Here is a 22,705-nt window from a genome sequence, read left to right as displayed (position 1 = left end):
TGCCCAGTGGCTTCCCATCTATTTTAAGCCTTGTGGGTTTTTTAAAAAGTGGGGAAAGAAAACTGCAGACATGTTACATGACGTCTCCTGTTTAAATCCCAGAAAGCTGCTCCGTCAACATCATAAAAACAGCTGTTCCTTCCATCTTTTTGTTTTAAAAACACACAATTTTTGGAGGGGGAGCCTATAATGCAAATACTTTTTATTATCAATGAGTGACTGGTATTAGCTTTGTGTCTGGATGTAAATTATCAAAACAAAACTATGCAGCAAAAAGTTGGTAAACGCTCTCTTTTTGCTGTATAGTTTTCTTCTCCTTAAAAAAACAACGGTACTGAAAAGTCTTATAAGCCAAAGTGCATTTTCCTTTTTTTGTCCATATACGCATTGCACCATACATAAATAATTACATTGTAAAAATGACTCCATAATTACAAGTATAATATATATATTTTCATATAATATATATATATATATAATATATATATATATAAAAAAACTTTTATATTAAATCTAGGTAGATGATATTTTGGGACAGTCTGGTGTTCCGCTTGGCTCTCCCTCAAAGGTTGATGATCATGATGATGATGGCTTATCTGTGGTTGTTGTTCAGCAAAATTTCTAGCCAACAAGGGCAAGAGGTGATAAACTGTCTCGAGTAACAGGGTCCCCAGCCTTTTGCGAAACTAATCCGGACGCTGTTGGGGTCGTAAGGCCCGTCGGGATACTCCAAGTCAGTGGTGTGTTGTAAAAGGCAAGATTTCTCGTAATCGAAGACCTTTATCGAATAGCCGGGCATCACTTTGCGCACGATCAAAGTCCGACAGTTGGGAATGTCCAGTGTTGGCGAGTTGACGAAGATTGGGTGATCGCTGCGATTGTAAGCCCAGACGCCGTCTGGCTCTTTGCTGAGCAAAATCCCATACCCGATCTTACTCCGAGTCCGCCGGACAGTCTCATTCCTGTTCTCCAGGTTTAGCTGTCCGAGACAAAAGCCATTTCCTTGAGGTAGGTCGTAAAATATACTGACAGATTGTTCATACACTGCGTAGAGGCGTCCGACCCGCGTCCGGTGTTCCCAGTAGGCGACGCTACACCAGGAGCTTTGCTTCATAGCATCAGGCGACATACTGGCATCTGCGGGAAAGAAGAAACCAAAACAGTGGGTCATTCCAAAGCAAGAGAAACCAAGGTGCGTCTCCAACCAGCATCTCATCTCTCTTACCCTCCCAGAATGTCATTTCCCCAACGTTTGCTTAGGCTCTGGGACTGAAAAAACAGTCAAGTGGGCCTGATATGAACACAAGTCAAGCACTTGCTGGGACTTAAAAGACAAGAGTTGCAGCCCTCTCCTCTCCTTTTGCACTTCTTCTCAGCTCCTGGAAATGGAAGCAAGGCAAAAGAGACCACAGACTGCCCTCTGCAGCCCTGTCTGGAAACAGCTCAGTGCCGAAATTTGCATCTTTAAAAGCCGTCCTTTCCCCAAATTTATCATCTGGTAGGCTAGACATGGTTCTTTGCTGTAAAACCATTTTAATGGGGTGGGATGGTGGATTCCAAGGATGACTGTGAAAACAAACAGGAATCGAAGCATCCAAACCTCCTGCCTGTGTCAATTCTGTCCCCCTCTGTCTTTTGCTCAGCTTTGTTTTCCTTCTGATGCCAAAGCTGAAACACATTTGTGCCACTTACTTGGCATCTCTCCTGCCACTTTGGGATAATTTATTCCCAGGATGGGAAAGTAATTTTCCAACCTGAGGACAGTTCAGGGACTGCACCGGCCACCCTCCCTTTCCCATCTGAAGCAGAAATACTCCTTTTCATGTGTTAAGCCCATCCAACAAAATTAGCCTGGAGGGGTTGTGCATCCTATGGGTCACATAAGTTGCACCCCTGATCTAAATGAAGGTCCTCCTGAGGTTCCTCCAGGCCTGAGAGCAACATTGTCCCTAGAAAATTTCAAAGGGATCTTGTATCACCTTTGAGACTGAGCAAAAGATATTGTCCCATCGTAGCCTCAGTCTACTTCTTCAGATGCATGGAGTGAACTGATGCCCAGGAAGTACCTTTAGACTGTATGAACAGTCACAGAAATGCAAAACTTGCAGGTATAGTGAAGTGACAAGTTCAGTTTTAATGATGGTCTCGCTCACGTTTTGTATTTCCATGGCTATTCATACCGTCAATTGCAAAGGTCCTTCCTGGGCACCACTTCACTCCATGCATCTGAGGAAGGAGAGCAAGTCTACAAAAGCTTATCCTACAATGTCTTTTGCTCAGGTACTCTCAAAGGGGCTACTAAAATCCTTTTGCGTACTGATATTCCAGATTAACACAACTATGGCCTGTTACAGACAGGCCAAAATAAAGCTGCTTCGAGTCACTTTGAAGATATGGTATTTCAATGATGCATGCGTCCTAAGAGTCCAAAAGCCGCACCAAATCTGCACTCTAGTCCTTAGAACTGGCGCGTGGCTTTGGTGTGGCTTTTGGACTCTTAGGACGCATGCATCATTGAAATACCATACCTCCAAAGTGACTCGAAGCAGCTTTATTTTGGCCTGTCTGTAACAGGCCTATGTCACTGAATTGTTTCCTTTGAGGAACCAGGACAAGTCACTTTCCAAGCCTCCCATCCTATCCATTTGCTATAAACCCCATCCTTTTGCTAGCCAAAGTTTTCAAAGTTTGCCTGAAACGCTGCAAAACCATTTCCTCCGAAGAACCAGGACAAGTTGCTTGCTGAGTCTGCCATCCTATCCATTTGCTATAAACCCCAGCTGGCCAAAGTTTCCAAACAACGATGCCCTTCAATTGCCCAGCGAAGAGGAAAAACAAGGGAGACCTCAATGGAGTCCTGGTCGGTTGCTCCGTGCAAGAGCTGGCCTTTATTTTTTGGTTCTGGATGGGTTTAGCTTCCTTTTGTGGGCAACTGCGCAATATCAGCAGAGCCTCCTTGGTTTGGGGAGGAAGACGGAGCCCTGGAATTACCATATATACTCGACCATAAGTCGACCTTGTGTATATGTCTAGGGCCAAAATTATGGCTTTTGATATGACCCGTAGATAAATCGAGGGTTAAACTTGGGGGCATGTAATGAAGGATGTAAATGACAAAGCAAAGGGAAACAATGCCAACAAACTTACAAAACCCTATCAGGCATAACTATTGGCGCTCATGCTAAAGGCTGGATGGATGAGAGAGTAGAAGGGGGTCAGTACTTCCAGGGCAGATTAAACTCTTGCCTTTCACCAAGTACAGCACTTACATTGACCCCGTGGATAAGCTGACCCAGTTTTTTGGGGTCAACCTAAATTTCTAGACTTATCCATGAGTATACACCGCACAAGCCTAGCAACTCGCCGGGCCCTTTTGGTTTCTTATAGGGCGGGTATTCAGCTCCCTAACAATCTATCACAAGACGGCGGCCTCCTAACCCTTCTGCCTCGGGGCCATCAGGTCGGATTAACTCGCACACAAGCTGATGCCATCATTTTGCTTGAGAGGCTCTATTGACTCACCGGATTTCAAAAACAGAGGCCTGGCCTCCCCCTCCGGTTCCCTTTTCATTCTCAGATTTCACTGGCGGAGGGGGAAAGAGACCTCGGAGGGAAGGAGAAACCTCTGAACTTGCCCTGCTTTGTTAAGAGTTTAACTTGAGTTGTAACTCTGCAATTCTAAAAGGGAATGGTGGGGAGGGCCAAGGAGGAAGCCAAAGAGAGATCCTTTTTGCTTTTCCCACCCCTTCAGGCCAGACATGGATCGAGAATGGATGGGAAAGAGAAAACAGTCTCCTGTTTTATCTGTCAAGAAGAGGAAGAAAGCTTCTTTAGAAAAGGCTGGGTTTCCCCCTCAGTGATAGTTTTGTCATTGTGCGCCTTCAAGTCGTATCCAAACTTATGGCAAACCTCAGGCGAACTTATCTTGGGGCATTCTTGGCAAGATTTGTTCAGAGAGGTTTTTGCCTTGGTCATCCCATAGGTTTCTATTTATTTATTTCATGTATTCCGTTTATATCCCGCCTTTCTCCCCGGAGGGACCCAAGGCGGCTCACAGATTATACCTTTAAAATTATTATAAAATTCAAACAGACTGCTTTGGCGCTCCATCGCTATATGGAGACTCAAACCCTGGTTTCCACAGGCATAATCCAATGTGTTTCCCAACAAACTTGTGAACTTGGATTAGTGGGCACAATGTAATAGGGTTTTCGCTGAAGCAACGCCTCAACTAAGGACCAAAGAAAGTTAGATCGGCCCCATCTCTTTTTAAACTCTAAGAATCTCTAGGTCTTCCAGCGCGGAGGTCAACCATAAATTTACACTGGAAGGCCTAGAGATCCCTAGAGAGAACCTAATATTAATCAAATCCGTGAAGAATCAAATCTGCAGAAGTCAACGCCGCAAATGTGGAGGGCTGACCATAAACAAGTATGGCCCACATGTGTTCTAAAACACCTCTTGCAGAACCAGCACCAAAGAAAGAGCCATACTATGAGGTACCTTTTAAAAGTGAAGCAGGGGATTGCAGGAATTAGGCCAAAATACATTTTAAAAAATCCACATTCAAAGATGATGATCTCTTGATCGAGGGCCTTGGGCTCCCAGGTGGGGAATCAGGTGAGAGAAAGCCAAAATCTCCGAGTCAGGCCCCAACAGTGGCAGGTAGAGAAGACGCAGGTTGCGGCTTGATAGCAAAGTAGGTGGAAAAGGTACTGATGACAGGTGGGGAGAAGCAGCTCAGGTGCAGAGCAGGTAACATGGCAAAGGCTTAAGATCGGATACACAAAAGGAAACTGCTTTGTACAAGCCCAGCCCCAAGAGTACAAGTGCGGAGGGGGCCGAACGAAGGTGCTGTCCCCAATAAGAATCCTAAACACACACACGGTTCATTTTTCTTTAGTTTTAGCATTGCAAGTAACTTAGAACTTGTCAAGCATTTAGGGAAAAGGGCAGGCAAAATGACCAAGGAAATGCACATGCCTGCATCAAATTTAAGAGTTTTGGGTGTGAACTATTTCCAATGTCTCACTGCACTGCTGGAAATTTGGGGTCTGAAGGCAAAGTTTATTTAATGGGCAAAAGTGCAATGAGTTTAATTGTGGGGTCTTTAAAACCATTTTATAAAAACGGTTTGGTCTTTTCCTTACGAATATACACTGCTTTCATCTGTTCTCTATCACCTATACGTATCTTCTATATGGCAGCATATACAGGTTGAGCCTCCCTTATCAGGATTTCTGCATTATTCCAAAGACCAAAACGTGTTGCATGGATGTCTGAGATAGCGACACCTTTCTTTTCTGATGGTTCACTATACACAAACTTGTTTCATGCACAACATTAGTCAAAACATTGTGTATAAAATTACCTTTTGTGTTTAGGCTTGGGCCCCATTATTTGCAAATACGCGTATTCCAAAAACCCCCAAATAATCTGAAATCCAAAACACCTCTGGTCCCCAAGCATTTCAGATAAGGGAGACTCAACCTGTATCAATTTGCATGCATGCAAGCATATGTATGCAATGCATCCATGTATGATGTCAGCATGTATGTATTTAAAGTATTTACCACTGCCGCTCTCAGCTGCCAATACAAAAACGGGAGGATTTCCAAGTTCACAGTTTTCCTGGGGAGACATCCCTTGGAGACCTAGGACTCAACCTTGGATTTCAGGGAAAGGATTCAAAGACCCCAATGCTGCCCAATTGTCCAACCTTGTGGCGGAAAACACAGTTCCTGTTGAACTCCGAAAGTCATAATGTCAAAGGGGACAGAAGACCCATAGAAAGCACATGACTTAAGCCCTCCAATTCAACCCTTGGCATGACCCATTGCTCCAGAACGCACCAAGGGCCTTTGCAAAAACCCACTGGCGTCTGGAGTGAGGGATGACCGACGGAGAGGAAACCACTTTGAGTCAGCTTATTGTAACAGTCGCCCGGTTCTGTTTGCAAGGAACGGAGTTCACAAAGTGTGGAAGCAAACTTCTTTTTGCTCTGGCAAGTGGACTTTCCATCCCCAGATGACCTGCAGAAGGAGGACCATTTGCAGCTTCTCCAAAACAAACAGGTGGTCTGCATCCGCACTGCAGAATCCATCCAGTTTGCACATGCCCACGGCTCAATGATATGTAATTAAGGGATTTGTAGTTTAGTGAGACGTTTAATCTTCTCTGTGTGTGTAAGAGAGAGAGAGAGCTCAGGTGCCACAAGGACTACAAAGCCCAGGATTCCATAGCATTATTGAGCCACGGCAGTTAAAGCGGTGTCAAATTGCATTGCTTCTGCACTGCAGATTGCAGGCATGGATGCCACAAGTTTCCCAGATCCCAATGTGGGCAAATCTCTGTTTTCACTCACACCTATTCAGTATTAACTCAGCCTCCAGCTTGACTCCAAGCCCACCTCTTGAGAAGAAGAAAAAAGTGTGCATGCATATATATATATATATATATGTGTGTGTGTGTGTGTGTGTGTGTGTGCCCTCCTGTTCTAAGTCATGCCACAGTCCCAGCAGAATGGGGAGGTTTTTTCGTCTGTAAATTTTGGAATCTGGGAACAATTAAGAGAGCCTTTTTCGATTTAACCCTCTGCAGCCCTTTCCAAAGCAGTCCCTGGCCCATTAGATACAGCAGGCGGCTGCTATATGGGGTGCGGTGGGTGGGTTTTAAAGAAAGCACGGCTTAACCCTTAATGTTCCCCTTCAAAAGGAGAGATGAAAATAGGAGGACCCTTATGTCTGACCACAGTGCAATGAAATGGAAAGAGGTTTCATTTTCAGCCTCTGCCCAGATGGCTTCAAGGTACATTAACTGGTGCATGTGCTGCTAACACCTTCAGTTGTTCTTCTCCTGTTTGGTTTGCAACACTTTGCCTGATGAAGAAGGCAGCGAAGCTTCGAAAGCTTGCAACGTGTATATTGTTCATTTTGGTTGGCCAATAAAGGTATCGCTATCTGGTGGGTTTTTGACCGGATTTGCTGTTGGCATGTTTAGGATTTTTGTTAAATGTTCAGTGGGGCCTCCACATTTGCTGAGGTTAGAGACACAGGACCCCCGTGAATTTGGGTGGAATTGGCCCCAAACTGAGGCGAGTCTTTTTGCGCTTTTTAAAAGACTTTCATGCTGCAGAGGGAAGAAAATGACTAAAGTTACTCATAGCTTCCTTTGAGGACAAAATTAGCAAAGGAAGAGGAGGAGGAAGAGGAGGAGATGATGATGATGAAGGAAGGAAGGAAGGAAGGAAGGAAGGAAGGAAGGAAGGAAGGTAGGAAGGAAGAAAGAAGGGAAGGAAGGAATGGAGGGAGGGAGGGAGGAAGGGAAGGAAGGGAAGGAAAGGAAGGAGAGAAAGAGGAGGAGATGAAAAATGACGAAGAAAAGTAGGAGATGAAGAAGGAAGGAAGGAAGAAGACGAGGAGGAGGAAGAGGAGATGAAGATGAAAAGTAGGGAAGGAAGGAAGGAAGGAGAGGAGGATGAAGAGGAGGAGATGAAAATGAGGATGAAGAGTAGGAGATGAAGAAGGAAGGAAGGAAGAATGAAGAAGAAGAGGAAGAGATGAAGATGAGGATGAAGAGTGGGAGATGAAGAAGGAAGGAAAAGATGCAGAAGGGGATGGGGAAATGGAAGATTAAGATGAAGTGGAGGAGGTGATAAAGAAGAAGAAAGAAAGAAGAAAAAGGGCTGGAGGAGGAGATGAAGAGGAGGAGGAGGAGGAGGAGAGGCGTAAGTCATAGTTGTCGGCCTCCCTCTTCCCGCATCCTGCCCCAAGAACTCTTTGAGTTTTCATCAAGGCAGTATACTTAAAATACCTCAGCCTTACAAGTTTCAGCTGGAATGCATCACTATAAAACCCAGCGAAAGCCAGCCTCCAAGGCTATCCCATTACATGCAAAGCGCCAATGGAGGGGAGCAGAGGGGACTTATCTGGCGGTGGAAACTTTTACAAGCGGCATGGCCCACCACCAACTCGCCTTTGCTTCCAAGGAGCCCCTCTGCTCCCTCCCCCAAACCATGTGTGTGTGTGTGTGTATACACACTCACACATGCTATTTCATTGCACACAAAGCCAGAACCAGAGAGAGAGAGCACTTCATGACAGGTCGGGCCCTTTGCAGAACTACTGCGCTTTCACAGCCCCAAACAGCTTGTTTGTACAAGCCAGCTCTTCAGAGACATACCTTCAGAGTTAAGTCACTCCAAAAGCCCTCAGCCGTAGTAAACTACTCTTTGCTTTCCTCCACTCCCGGTCCTTCTTCCAAGACCCTTCCCTGCCTCTTACAAGTTGCTTGCTGTGTTTCAACCCAGGGCCAGAAAATGAACTGGGCTTCCCATGGGTCCAAATGGATGGCAGGGCGCCCCAAGAGCGGCCCCCAACCATTGTGGCTACTGCAGAAGACCATGTTGTCCCTCCACATTCTCTGGGGTTAGGGGCACAAGTCCCCCATGAAAGTGGGAAAACCACAAGTAACAAAAACACTATGTTTTTACGTGAGAGAACACCTCTGTAGGACTCTCTAGGTCCTCTAGCGCAAACTCTGTGGTCAACATCTGCCAGACATTGACCATAAAATTGTGCTGGAGGAGCTAGTGGAGTGTTCTCTCTAGGAATCTTTAGGTCTTTCCATGCAACTTTTGGTTCAAGTTGACCATCAAGTTGCATTGGAGGACTTAAGAGATTCCTAGAGAGAACATATTAATAAAATCTGTGAATAATCAAATCTGCAAAAGTCAAAGCCACAAATGCAGAGGGATGAGTGTAGTATATTTCTGGCATCTGATGGTGAGAGAGCTTGGAAGACTTCCAACTGTTGACCACAGAACCCATAATCCCCTAGCCAACATGGCTACCAGTTACTTCTCAGTGCTGATGAAGTTGGGAAAGGATAAGCAACCCTGAGCTAGGAAGTAGGATCAAAGGGAGCCAATATAGCAATGTCTAGGGCAGTGATGCCCAAACTTTGGTCTTCCAGATGTTTGGACTGCAACTCCCAGGATTCCTGGATATCTGGGGCTTCTGGGAGCAGACACACAGCCTGGAGGTCATTTCATATACAATATTTTAAAATAAGTTTGTGCAGGAAACAAAGTTTGTGTACAGTGGGCCATCAGAAAGCAAAGCCACTCATGTGGGCAATTTTGGATCCTGGAATTCCAGATAAGGGAGACTCAGCCTATACATACATACATGCATTTATGTATGTGTATACAATGGGCCCTCAGTATCCACTGGTTTTTTATTCAACCATCCATATATTCCAAAAAGCAAACCTTGATTTTGCCATTTTATAGGAGGGACATCATTGTATTATGCCATTGTATTTAATGGGAATTGAGCATCCATGGATTTTGGTATCCACAGGACATCCTGGAACCAAAACCCAGTGGATACCAAGGACATACACACACACACACACACACATCAATCTGGGATTGTGTTGCATGTTTCTATAGTCGTTCCCCACCTGTAAAAAAGGACATCAGATGGAATGACACCAATGGTTTTTTTTTCCTTCCCGGTTTTAGCTCTTCTGCTCTGTGTGCATTACACAGAAAACCTGCAATAGTTGTCCACACTCTGGAAGCATCACCCTACAAAGATGTTCTTTCTCAGGTCCAAGAGAAACCACCCCATCATGAACCGCCTCCCCCTCCATCGCGGCCTGCTTGCCTGCCTTCCTTCCTTGTCAACCGGTGGAGGCTGCGCACTGTCTTTTGTGTTGGCTTTATCTCTCTGCTCCCTGGGAGCGTGGCACCGCGCCAGGGCTCGCTATTAATTAATCTTGAGGGTGCGCGCTACATTCCTGGCAAGCCTAACCGCTTCCTACCCTGGCTGAGGCGGTGGGCACAGGCTGGCGCGCTTGCCAGCTCCTTTCCACGTCTCACAATACTGTGACCGCAAGACATAGGAAAGAACATTCGTAGCTTGGCGTTCTACACCAAAGAAATCCCCCAAACCTTCTGGCTTCTTTTTCCCCCTCTAAAAAAAGCTATTTGTTTGTCTTAAAAGCTATTTGCTGATGGAAATCCTACTTGGATGGAACAGCCTGAGAATTGACTATGAATGCAACAATGTGCCACTGGGCATGCACAGAGTGACTCCACTTTTGGCTTTAAATATACATTTTGCCTTCATTGTGAATGCAATGTCTTTGAGGAAGGGTGAGACCCAACCATGGCATCATAGCCCTGGTCACAAGCCATGCCAGCAAACTGGTAGCCCAAACCAAACCTCAACCATCATCCAGGCATAGGTCCATCCCTCCCAAAACAGGGATAACCGGACAGTTTCACAAACGGTCAAGATTTGGGATGGGATGTGACCTGTACCGGCCCCAAGGATGGCAGAAGTGCCATTAAAAATAAACCTCGGGGCTTAGCTGCATCTGCACTGCAGAAACAATCCACTTTGGCACCACTTTGGCTGCCATGGCGCCACACTATGGAATTCTGGGAATTGTAGTTCATTGTGGCACCAGAGCAAATTTCTGCACTGTAGATGCAGCCTATACTAGAAACAGAAGCAAAACACAAGAAGTCAGGAAGACATCTGATATGATTTTATGTTGTGAATCTGGAGGGTGGGTGAAAGATTTGATATTTTAATGTGTTTATAATCAGGTGACAATGACACAGTGCCCAAGTACTATTTATTATGATTTAGTTTTGTTAAGCTTTCCTATTGCTTTTTGGGTGGGAGAGGTGGAGAGGGAAATTGAACTCGCCTCATCCCTTGCATGCAAGGAGGACTGGGCATTTTCTCAGAGCAGAATCCCAATTTGGCTTCAAATCCCAAACCAACCGGAACAACAACAGCAACTACAACAACAAGTTGGGGAAACCGAACTGAACCATTCTCGTTTTACAATATGTAAGTAAGTAAATCCACCAACATGGGTTAAATCAACATCTGTAAAAGATATCTCCACTAAAACAAAATAGCAGGATTTCATTAAGCAAATTGCAACTTGGCAAAAATTTCTGAAAGAGAAAAAGAAAAGGGAGGTTTTAGGGGTGGGTCGAGGAGAGAAGAGAAGCCACAGCCAAGCCTGTAATTTAAGCCCTGCCTTAAACCATGATGGCATGACTGCAAGAGACGGCGATCCCAAGTTATTTTTCTGGCCTTAGGAGGAGAAAAGGAAGAAAATCCCCCCTCCCTCCAGGCAACCTGGCTCCTGCTCCCCTTCGCTTCCCAACATTAGGAAGATCTTCTCTGCTGCAGAGATTAAAAGGGTTAATGGGGGAATAAAGGAGAAGAGAGGCCTCTCAAGAGCCTCTTTGCAAAATCCAGAATGAATTCACAAGTACATTGAGAGCGCAAGTCTGTGCAGAGGGCTTTGGCCACAAGGGTGAGCTCAATGCTGCTCTTGAAGGCAGGCTTCCTGGGCAAAATGTGGCTGCCACACTGAAGAGTTAATGCAGTTTGTCACGGCTCCCTCTTACTGGAATCCTGGGATTTGACGTTTGTTGTGGCACCAGAGCTCTCTGGCAGAGAAAGCCCAATATCTCCCAAAACTACAAGTCCCTGAACTCCATAGCATTGAACCATGGCAACTAAAGCGGTGTCAGACTGCATTAATTCTGCAGTGTAGATGCAGCCTCAGGCTAGGCAGGCACAGGCATGGTTTAAAGGGCTAGCCTGGAGCAAGTGTGCTAAGCCCAGCTCCTGGAAGAATACTTCTTCCCAACCCTAGAAGCATATGGAAACAGAATTAAGTTTGCTTGGAACAAACGTATTCTTGGAAACTGTGGGAAACACTATGCAATCACACTTTTCTCATCTGCCTGGCAGCATCCTTCGGTCAGTAGTACAAAAGACTGAACTGCCATCCCTTCCAATGATTTGATGTTAGGTACCTTCAAGTTGTTTTTGACTTATGATGGCCCTAAGATGACTCTATCATGGGAATCAAACCCTCACCTCCAGAGGCGTAGTCCAACACTTGAACCATTACACCACACTAGTTGTCTGCAATGATATTCTGCACCATGAAGCAAAGAAGAAAAGGCCAGGGTACAATCTGTCTCCTTAAAAAGAAACCCAAGACACAATTTGCTGAGGCTAAATGGCAGAGCTGCTCTTTGCTGTAGGCTTCCTTTCTTTAACTCCAGCCTTAGTTTCAAACTCCCAAGGCAATTAAAATAACTTTGGGGCTAAACCCCCTCAAAACCTTGCCTTTTTTCAAGAGGCAAGATCCAGCAGCAAGCAAGGCTTCACCACCACCAATATTTGCTTAGACTGGCTTCTCTCTGGCTTTGTGCAATTTTCCTGGCACTTAAAGACCACGGTCTGTTATTCTGGAAGACTCTCCACTGTATACAGAGCTGAGAAAGCAGCAAACTTGCTTCCTCCGTGGTCTAAACATCCGCATGCCGTCCCTAGCCGGATAAACGGCGTTTCAGGAAACGGAGCAAGAACCCTCAGTCGTTCTGCCTGCAGAAAACAAAAAGCCAGCACCAGAAGGGAAAAAAAGAAAGAAAAAGATCCAAACCCCATCAAATGAGAGGCTCTCATGGACCATTTGCCAGCAAAGAGATCACAAAATAAACCCATTTTTCTGTATGATGCTCTCCCCAAGCCAGGAGCTGTCAACCATCTCTTTCCCCGCACCAGTTTCTATGGCCCAAAGGGTTTATTGGTGGTTTCAATAAGAGTCTTCTGCCTCCCAGGCTTGCAAGAATGAGTCCAACCTCTGGCCTTTGTTTTATTAAGTTAATTCATATCCCACCACTGACTTGGCCATCAAGTTGACTCCTTCCTTAGCATATAGCATCCTTTGTTGCTGGTTTCCTGTATGAGCATCTCAACATTTTCTCCACGGCCTTAAACACACCAAAGGCAATAGCATTTACATTTCTATACCACTCAATAGTGAACTCAGCACTCTCTAAGCAATCTGGAAGCCAATTGCCCCCAAGAAGCTGGGTATTCATTTTATAGACCCAAGAAAAGATGGAAGGCTGGTTCAACCCTGGAGCCCCTGGGATCGAACTCATAACCTTGCAGCTGCATTACTGGCATTTAATCACTGTACCACTAGAACTCCCAGGCAATTCAAATGGGAAAAAGGGATACAGGAATGACCAAAGATACCTAGACATTGGGCTGGGGAATGCATGGGGCAAATGTGGCCCTAATGCTCACAAAGTGTGTGAGTTTCACGGCAGAGCCTCGGATCCAGAGTGCATCCAGTCAGTCTAAATGCTTCTTGCTTGCAGGATCGCGGTTGGAAAGAGCAGAACCGACCTCCTTCTGTTTGCAGAGTTATTTCAAGAGGCCTGGAAAACCTCGCTGGCTGTTTGGAAAGGAAAACAAGCCAGCCCTTGTACGGTCCCCTCCTTCCAGCCAGACTAAAGAATCTTTGAGTGTCCTGAAACAAGTCTCCCCCTTTTCCCCAAAACCGTCTCACTTCCAAGAACGCCGGGGACACGAGGTTACCACAATACATAAAAACTTGCCGTCCCCGAAACGCCAGGAATGTGGGGATGGCGAAAAATGATTTAGCGTGAGAAAACATTATGCCAGGGCATAATTGAAAAAGGAGACCTTCTTGTTCTTTCTTTGAGCTTTTCGTCTGAAATGCCTTCCAAAGCTCTGCTTGCAAGTCCTTTGCTCGCAAGTCTGTGCCGTCTTCTGCAGGGCAAATAAACACACCCATCTCAGCTTTTTAATAAAACTCTTTTTCTCTCTCTCCATCCCTTTCTTTCTCCCCTCCTCTATTAAAACCCATTTTCAGCTCTGCTCTGCTCTGCTTCCAATAAAGAAACAGTTCAAAGTTGAGTGTCCTGGATGCAACTGCCGACAACAGCTGGCACCGGGGAGGAATGAGGTGACCAAGCAAATGACCGCAAAGTCTCCAAGGCCTTCCAGATGGAAACCGCACTCATTACCCATGTATTTGTAGGTGTAGCATCTTTTTTCCTTTGACGCAAGCGAGGGCTCCGGGTAATGGAAAAACGTCCGACTTGTTGCCTCGGCCCACTTCGCGGCTTCTATGGCAGGGAAGCAAGCCATTTTGCCGCGTAAGGCTGGCAAACGGTGTGTTGTGTGTCTGTTAAAAGTTCCCCAAATTGAGTTCTTGCATAAACTTCCAGAGTGACAGTGGCCATGCTAAACTCTGGGAGCGAACAGAAAGAGAGAAAGGTAACCCTTGGAGTTTATTTGTTGTAATGTGTTTGTGTATCTCAGCACAACCTCCACTGCGAGCATCAGGAACACGAGTTTTGTGGCCTTGAGTTTTCTCTAACTCTCCCAATACAACCAAAAAGTTCAGAGCGAATGTATAGTCTACTGAGTCCAAAATTAGCATTTGGAAAGATCTGTGTTTGGGTTCCCCCCCTCCCCAAACTGCACAGACTATTTCTGAAAAGATACCTATTTAGCAAGCTCTGAGAAAGATTTAAGGCTTTACCAAGCACACTGTATACATTCTAGGAAGTACTTCTAAACATTTACACGACAGAAGCATTTAAAGTAAACCTGTTATGTCTCCAGAATGCAACCACGGATCGTTCTGAACTAATTTCCATGTTCCTCCCCCCATCACTCCCCAGATGTTTTTCTTTAACAGGGGCAGATAATGGCAACATGAGACAGGCTAAATAGTTTTTCTATCTTGGCTTGAGACCTGTTGATCATTAGAGGATGCCTAATCCTGGCTGGTCCTCTCATAGACCAAGGACCATTGCATCCTATGCAATGATAGCCCTATGAGCACCTTAACTGTCATGGCAGCATCCTATGGATGGGGTTTGGAGTTAGTATTAAGGTTGTAGAATCTGGCAGAGAATCATAAAAAACTCTCCCCAAACTGCAAAGTCTATTAGATGGAAATATGGCATATGGCGGTATATTTCTGTAGTGTGGAATGATCCTTAGAGGGTACACATGGACCTGGTACAGATGACAGGACTGGTCAAGAAGTAAAGAGAAATCTTGGCTTGTTCACGCACAAGTTGTTTGCTGGAGCATGATGCTCACTTGCTCTGGTCTGCAACAAGAGCATGTCATCCAACCATTGTAGCTGTTATGATTTTCAAAAAGTCATTTCTGACTTATGGCAACTCTAAGACAAGCCTATCATGGGGTTTTCTTGGCACACTTTGTTCAGAGGGGTTTGCAACTGCCTTCCTCTGAGGCTCAGAGAGTGTGACTTTGCCCAAGGTGAGTTCCCACAACGATCTCCCCAAGCCCTAGTCCAACACTCAAACCACTACGCCACACTGCCCTATCCAAAACACCACTGTATCTGCTGGGATCAATACTCATCAAGAATTGTTCCCTGAGGTCAAGTATAACACTTTAACTGGCATTGCTGTATCCCATGGAATCCAGGAGTTTGTAGTTTGGGTTTGGCATTAGAGCCCTCTGGCAGAGAATTCCAAATCTCTCATGACACTAGGAATCCCAGGATTCCATACCATGGTGGCATTGCAGTTAAAGTGGTATGCAAGTGCTATAATTGTGTAGTATGGAAAAGACTGCTCTCCGACCACTAAAGCAGGCCTTTATGATGAACTCAGAGTCACAACCAATTCAGTTTTCACAGAAGGGGAACCGACATGGAGAGAGTTTCCTTTAAGAAGCAGCCACAACCCTGCTGTAATTTGATCTAAATTGCAAAAAGAAAAGAAGAAAAAGTGGGGGAGTGGCAGGATAGAGAGGAGGGCAAGCGAAGTGGAGCGCAGGTAAGGCCAGAAAGAAGCCCGTCTCAGGTTTCCCTAATAAACAAAGAAATGGGTTTGCTTGTCCTCCTGCAACCATTTTTGCTGGGTTTCTAGGGCCTCGTTCCCACTTACAAATAAACTGGTTTGCGATCTAAATTGATGGATCGATTCGACAGTGGAGCATGGTTCCCACTACATTTGCCCCGATCGCATTTTTTCCCTGTAAAATAACCCACTTATGGGTCGATTCAAAATGGACCCGCTCCAACAGGTCGAAGGGCAAATTTAAATCGATTCTGATGCGCATGTGGTTCACATTTGCGCAGAATCGACTTATCCGAAAAAGACGCAGAAAAAATCAGTGTCAAAAAGATGCACGTTCGATGGCTCTAGTGCATGGCCGCCCCTCTCCGAATTGCTTCAGCGATTTGATTCAAGTGGGAACCAGGGTCATATGAATCGGTTTAAACCGATTTGCGATCCAGTTTAAAAGGTAGTGGGAATCAGGCCAATCTTTGAGGACAAAAGAGGCAGCATCACCATGGGGTTTTCTTGGCAAGACTTGTTCAGGAGGGGGATAGCCATTGCTATCCTCTGAGGCTGAGAGAGTGTAACTTGTTTAACATCACCCAGTGCATTTACATGACCAAGCCAGGATCTGAACCCTGGTCTCCAATGTCCTAGTCCAACACTCAAACCACAAAGCCATGCTGGCTCCCACATTCCATATCTATTCTTTGCTACATTCTGCTCCTATTGAATGAGACTCACTGAGAGGTAATGAAATACAAGCAGACACATCCCAAATGCTCTCTGAGACTTCATCCTCAGGGGTCTCCAAATAGGTGGAATATCCTTCCAATGTATTTGGAGCTGGTGCTTCCCTGCAGAATTTCTATCTACAACTGTTGAATCATGTGCTGAAACATCACTCTTGTTTCTGTTTGGTTTTTAAAGCACAGCCAGGAACTTCTACATTTTACATGCAAATGTGCAGCACTGAAATCCAGCCCTGCAAAACATGACTTTGGGAATTTTTCACGTTCTGCCCAGGGGCGACCCTTGTTGTTGAGGCTGGAAGGGAGAAAGGGGTTGGAAGCGAGCATGAAAACTGGGCGCATTTCAAAAGCAACCGAAGAGGGGAGCCGAAAGGCCGCCAGGCAGCATTAAGAGACAAGTAAAGAACATGCAGCGGCAGAAACGCTGCCAATTCCACATCCAACCAGCCTTCCCCCCCAACCTCCAACCCATGCAGAGTTTTGCTCCTGCCTTCGAGGGAAAACATTCATATTCATCACCAGCTGTTTTTAATTGTGCCTTTCCCCCACAAGCATGCCTAAATTAAGTGGGGTGGTCGCTTGGGGGAGATGGAAAGAAGAGAACAGAACTGGCAAGGAGAGAAGGGGAGAGGAAAGATCAGGAGGTAAAACAAGGGGAGACAGATGTGGCCCTAGTTTTTGTGGTCCTCGGCCCCCTGTTCCTTCCCAAAAGATGGACTGCTTTTCCTAGAAGCCAACATGGGTGGCAAATGACCTTTGAAATATGCTGAAGAAGGGAGGCTAAGCTCTTTAGCATTTTAAAATGTCCATTCTTTCCAAACAAGAAGAGCACACCCAGTTTGTGTCCAGTTTTTTATACATATATACAGTGGGCCCTTGGTATCTGCTGGGGTTTAGTTCCACAATCCCCCGTGGATTCCCAAATCTTGGAATTTATATATTTTATGTATTTTGCTTGAATCTGTGATGAAGAATCTGTGGATATGGAGGGCTGGGCTTGCACACCAACACTTGCATTTGGAGCAAACTGCACATATCACGCCCTCGTTCCCGCTTACAAATAAACCGCTTTGCGATCTGAATTGACCAATCGGTTCAGCAACGGAGCATGGTTCACGTTACATTTGCCCCAATCGCATTTTCTTGCTGTAAAACAAAATAAAATAACCCACTTGGGTTTCACATGGACGAATGAATCGATTCAATTTAAACCGTTTCCTGCGGGAGTCTCTCAATATAACCCACTTGTAGTTCACATTGGCAAATGAATCGGTTCAATCTGAAGTGTTTTCAGCGGGGTTTTCTCTCTCTCTGTCCATCGATGCTATCGCATTGACATACTTCTGTACGAGGGTCGAAGGGTGGGCAGACGCAGGTTGTTAATTTTCGCTTCCCCACCTGGCGACCCCTTATCGTGTCAAAGTAAATCGATTCCGATTCACATCTCATTCACACTGCCACTAAATTGATTCGTGAATTTGATTCTTGAAATCGATTCTGATCTGCATCTGGTTCACACTTGTGCAGAATCAATTTATCTAAGAAGATGTGGGTTAAATGGGTCTAGTGCATCCCCCCCCCCCGCTCTCCGAATCGCTTCAGCGATTCAATTCAAGTGTGAACCAGGGTCATTTAAACCACTTCAAGCTGATTTGCAAACTGGTTTAAAACGTAGTGGGAATAAGATTCTAAGAGTTTCAGGACAGATTTAGCCCATGGCCTGTTGCCCAATACTGTGATTTAAAACAATACTGTGTCTCCTTCAATGGGAGGGATGCAGAGAAGGATGGAGTGGTCATCCTACTCACTATTCCCATGGAAGACCCCCAAAGAGGGAAGAGCCAAGACTCCTAGTAAGGCTAGGAAGAAATCTGGCTCAAAGTGACAGGCAGCCATGGCCGACTAGATAAGCCTTCAGCCTGATCCAAGCACAGCTTCTCTTAAATTCAAGATTCAAGATTCAAGAAGCAAACTCTACCCATTAGAGCCTGAAGGTAGGTAGCATGGAGGCCATTAGCCCGGGCAGCAACAGCAAGGCTAGCCCTTCCGCCAGGGCAGCTCCCACACAAAGCGACAAAGGTTCTTGCCCAAATTCAACAAGACAAGCCCTCAAAGCATGTGCTGCGGGAAGTGCGTCATGTTCCGCAAGGAGCCTTTTGGCTGTTTGGGCCCCAGCTGAATCCAATTTCAGATCGCCAGATTGGTATCAGTGGCGCTGAAATGGAAAACACTGAAGGCATTTTTTCAAGTTATGTGTGGGCTGCAATTATCTGAGAAGCTAACTTTTAAAAGAGAATATATGGAAGTGCATGGAATGTTTCCACTGAAAAAGAAGCAATGGGCTCTCTAACATCTTCAGCTGATGTTGGCCTTTGTTGTGTGCCTTCAAGTCGTTTCCGACTTATGGTGACCCTGAGGCAAATCAATCATGGCGTTTTCTTGGCAAGATTTGTTCAGAGGAGGGTTGCCATCACCTTCCCCTGAGGCTGAGAGTGTGTGACCTGCCAAAGTTACCCAGTGGGTTTCATGATCATGCTGGGAATTGGACCCAGGTCTCCAGAACTGTAGTCCATACTCATGTTGGCTCTTGTGTTTGTGTGTAAGGGGGCCATATTTAGGTTGGAAGTCTTGGGAAATGGAGCTTGGTGGTCGGATGGCATTGGCACAATTGATTCTACACTTCCAAAAGTTTCAAACTACAGAAAAAAGAGGTTCCACTTAAAAACTGGAAGAGCATCCTGATGGTAAGAGTTGTTCGACAATGGAAAGATGCTGCTGCCTTGGAGGGTAGTGGAGTCTCCTCCTTTGGAGGTTTTTAAACAGAGGCTGGATAACCATCTGCGACGGGGAGTGTTTCGAATGTGTATCCCTGCATGGCAAGGGTTGATCTAGATAGCCCTTGGGATCTCTTCCAACGCTAGGATTTTAAGACAGGAAAACGTGTTGGGGATAATGCTGCTAATCCTTTATACCTCAGCCTCAAGGCTTCAAGAAAAAATGGGGGAGACTCAATATATTTTCCTGAATTTTTCCAGTCTCTCTCCCTTTGGCTTTCACATCTTTAATGGTTACAAAACCATGGATCTCCCAAATCTACGTTCATCACTGACACAACAGTGGTTCTGCATATAATAGCTTTCATTTTGAAAATCCAAATGGACTCCAGCAGAGGCCAGGAAGCTCCAAAACTCCAAAAACTGTAGAAACAACAAGAGGAGAAGTAGATGAGGCCAAAATCTGGGTGGCCACCTTGGAGAGGACCGGCTGGCCAAATGACCTTTGGTGAGGCTGACCACCGTGTGACCGGAGGCACAGCCCTGGGACCAAATGTCTCCTTCCTATGCTATCAAGGGGAATACGAAAATCCCCCACACTATGATTTGGGTAAAGAGAAACTGGATCCCGGAAACACTTCGCGAAAACCAACTAACCCGTATCCGATGTTTTCCACAACAATGGCCTTGGCTAGAAAGCAAGCAGAAAGGGAAATACACACACACACACACACCCTTAAGTAAAAAAAACCCAGAAAGACAAGCAATCTCCATCCAAAAGCATTTCCCAACTGTAAAACAAGGCTCACTTTATTTATTATTTTGAAAACACACAGATGACTTCCAAAAGCAGGAAAGCAGGAAGGACGCAGCCTGCCGGAGTTGGCTGGCCCACCGGCGCTGGGCCAATCCCATAAACGTTTGGCAGCCGACAAAATACAGAGCCCTCTTCTACTGAAAAGCGGCGAGCTGCTCCTAATTTTTTCCCGCCTGCATTCCCAATGGATTCATAAAACACTTTTCAGATTTCAGAATGTACTTCCTGAGCTTCTCCGGATTCGAAAGCCGACCCTTCGGAAGTTCCTGGCCCTTGGATTTGTTTATTTTTTTCCCTCCTGTTATGCACAGAAGGAGATGCTCACTTCTTCCTCCAGTTATCATTATAACATCTTGTTAGGCAAGGATCTCCCAACATCACATGCTGAAGCCAACTTCCAAATGTTCATCTGGGCATAGCCCTTCCATCATGCCAGAGATTTCCATAGGGATTACCTATCCATAGGATATCTATCTATTCATCATTCTCTGGGCAATTATATTGGAGTCAACCATGTCTAGTGGGCTAAATCTAGGATATGTAGGGTCAAAGACAAATCAACTACCTCCTTCTCTCACAGATGTTGTTTGCCTCCAAGCCACTAAACCACTACCATCACTGCCTCCATCAAGAGCACTGCCTCACAAATGTGTCCAGGTGGAAATATTAAGGAGGATATCTCCACACATGAGAGATGCTCATCCCCTGCAAGCTCAGTCCAACCACGTGCCAAACAATAGTCAAATTCCGTATTCCTTCTTGAAATGTGGTTACAACTGTTGACATCTCAATTATGGTAATCCTAGCAAGGGTTTGAACCAACTGTTGAATGGAGAGTCATCACTTACGCGAACCATGTTGATTCTACAGTCTACTCTATTTGGGACTAAAAACAAGATTCAGGCCCTTCTGTAACCGTCTTACCAGGACCAGCTTGGTGGCGGCACCAAATCAACCTTTTACATCCAAATCTCAACTATGAAAATGAGAGAGAGAGAGAGAGAAAGAGAGAGAGAGAGAGAGAGAGAGAGAGAGAGAGAGAGAGATGAAGCGATAGAAGGAAGGCCACCATCAGCTACAGAGATGGGCGCCTGGATCCAGGGCAGGTGGTGGTGTCCCTGACTTTAATAAGCTCAAAACCCAAAAACCCAGAAAACCTCTGGAGGGGAGCCTTGCCTTGGCTTCTTCTGGCTGCAAAACCAGCTAGGAACAAAGAGGCAGGGAACGGCTACCGCCAGCGAGCCGCCATTGTTGCCGATCTTTATCCTGGGCTGTCATCTCCCCAATGCAAATGAGGCCTGCACTATCTGCCTCAGCATCTCAGGTACTGTTTGGTTTGGCACGTATTCCCTGCGTCTAATATACCGGGGTGGTGCCAAAACACCACGGACTTCAAAGCGCATGATTTTCAGAGAGGCGCCCAACTCACAAGCTACCCAAGGCAAGGCAAGGGCAAGAAGGGAATCCAGCAGGCTTCCACATCAATGGGAACCCAACTGGAAGACATGTCTGCAACCAAAGAAGGCAATACAAGAACCAAGAACTGGGAAGTAATGGGTGACAAGATTGTGTTTACGTGCATTATGTAGCTTCATGCTATGGAGTCCTGGAGTTTGGAGTTTTACAAGGTCTTTAGCCTTCTTTGCCAAAGGCTGCTGGTGCATCACAAAAGTACAAATCCCAGCATTCTGTAGCTTGGAGCCACGGCAGTTAAAATAGTGTCAAGCTGAATTACTCCTACGGTGTAGATTATTATTATTATTAAGCTTTATTTATACAGCACTATAAATTTGCACTTATTTCAGACCCTCCAAACCTCCACCAAACACTCCATCTGGCCCAGAAGACTGCCTCCATATCAGTTAGCTGGACCTATGTACCTCCCAATCCAACCCAACCCAACCCACAGATTTTGGACACATGCCATTTCTCATTGCCATCTGGGGGATTCTGGCAGTTTTAGTCCAAGACAGAAATCTTTCCAAGTTCTGGACCTCACTCAGTATAAGGCATGACACTCATTTCTGTGTTTCTTCTTCTGAACAAAACCAAGGAAAAGGAGCTGGAGGAATCGTGTCTTAATATACTTGCCTCCCGCTCTCCCCTGCGCCACCATGAAGAAATATTTCATTTCCAAAACACGAAAGGGCTGCAGCCCTTTGGATCCAAGATTTTGTAAGCCGGCAAGGAGGTCAGCCAAAAGGGGCAACTCCAATGCAAAGCACTTTTGTTGTTACACAAAAGCCAAACATCAATTCGACACATTTCCATCCGTTAAACCACCGCCATCCTTGGAGCTGGAAGGCCTCATCTGGAACAGGTTAATCCAGACCTCCCTCCTTGTTATGCTCTCCTTAGGTATTACATCTCTCTTTTTTCCCTCTAGATCAATCATCCTCCAATCCTTGAGAACCAAAAGGATTTCTTTTTAAAAAAGAAAAGATCTGAAGTAACTACATAAGTGACTGTAGCTTACGGAGATCAGGGGTGATGTCGGGTGGGAATTTAGGGGGGGTCTTCAAAGCCCGTGTTTTAAAATCCATCTTTTAAATGTGTTACAGGAGCCCCTTTAATGTTTAACCTTAAAAACACAAGCTGCTTTTTTATTTTCAAAACCAAAATTGGATATGTGGCTACTTCTATTTTGGGGGATTCCCCTCCAGATTTG

General features: G+C 45.5%; 1 protein-coding gene across 1 annotated transcript in view; it reads right to left on the bottom strand.

Moving 5' to 3' along the window:
• Positions 1 to 224: 224 nt before the first annotated feature.
• Positions 225 to 22,705, bottom strand: part of LOC149307492 (SMAD family member 6-like) — a 47,991-nt gene continuing 25,510 nt past the window's right edge. Inside the window, exon 4 of the mRNA XM_089539285.1 lies at positions 225 to 1,137. Coding sequence (XP_089395411.1) covers positions 593 to 1,137 — 545 coding nt within the window. The 3' untranslated portion in view covers positions 225 to 592. The remainder of the gene's footprint in view (positions 1,138 to 22,705) is intronic.

This window comes from Sceloporus occidentalis, unplaced genomic scaffold, assembly GCF_023333645.1.
Source record: "Sceloporus occidentalis isolate IW3139 unplaced genomic scaffold, rSceOcc1.0.p SCAF_9, whole genome shotgun sequence".
Lineage (NCBI taxonomy): Eukaryota > Metazoa > Chordata > Lepidosauria > Squamata > Phrynosomatidae > Sceloporus > Sceloporus occidentalis.
Note: the sequence above shows the minus strand (reverse complement) of the source record. Positions and strands in the feature narration are given on the sequence as shown.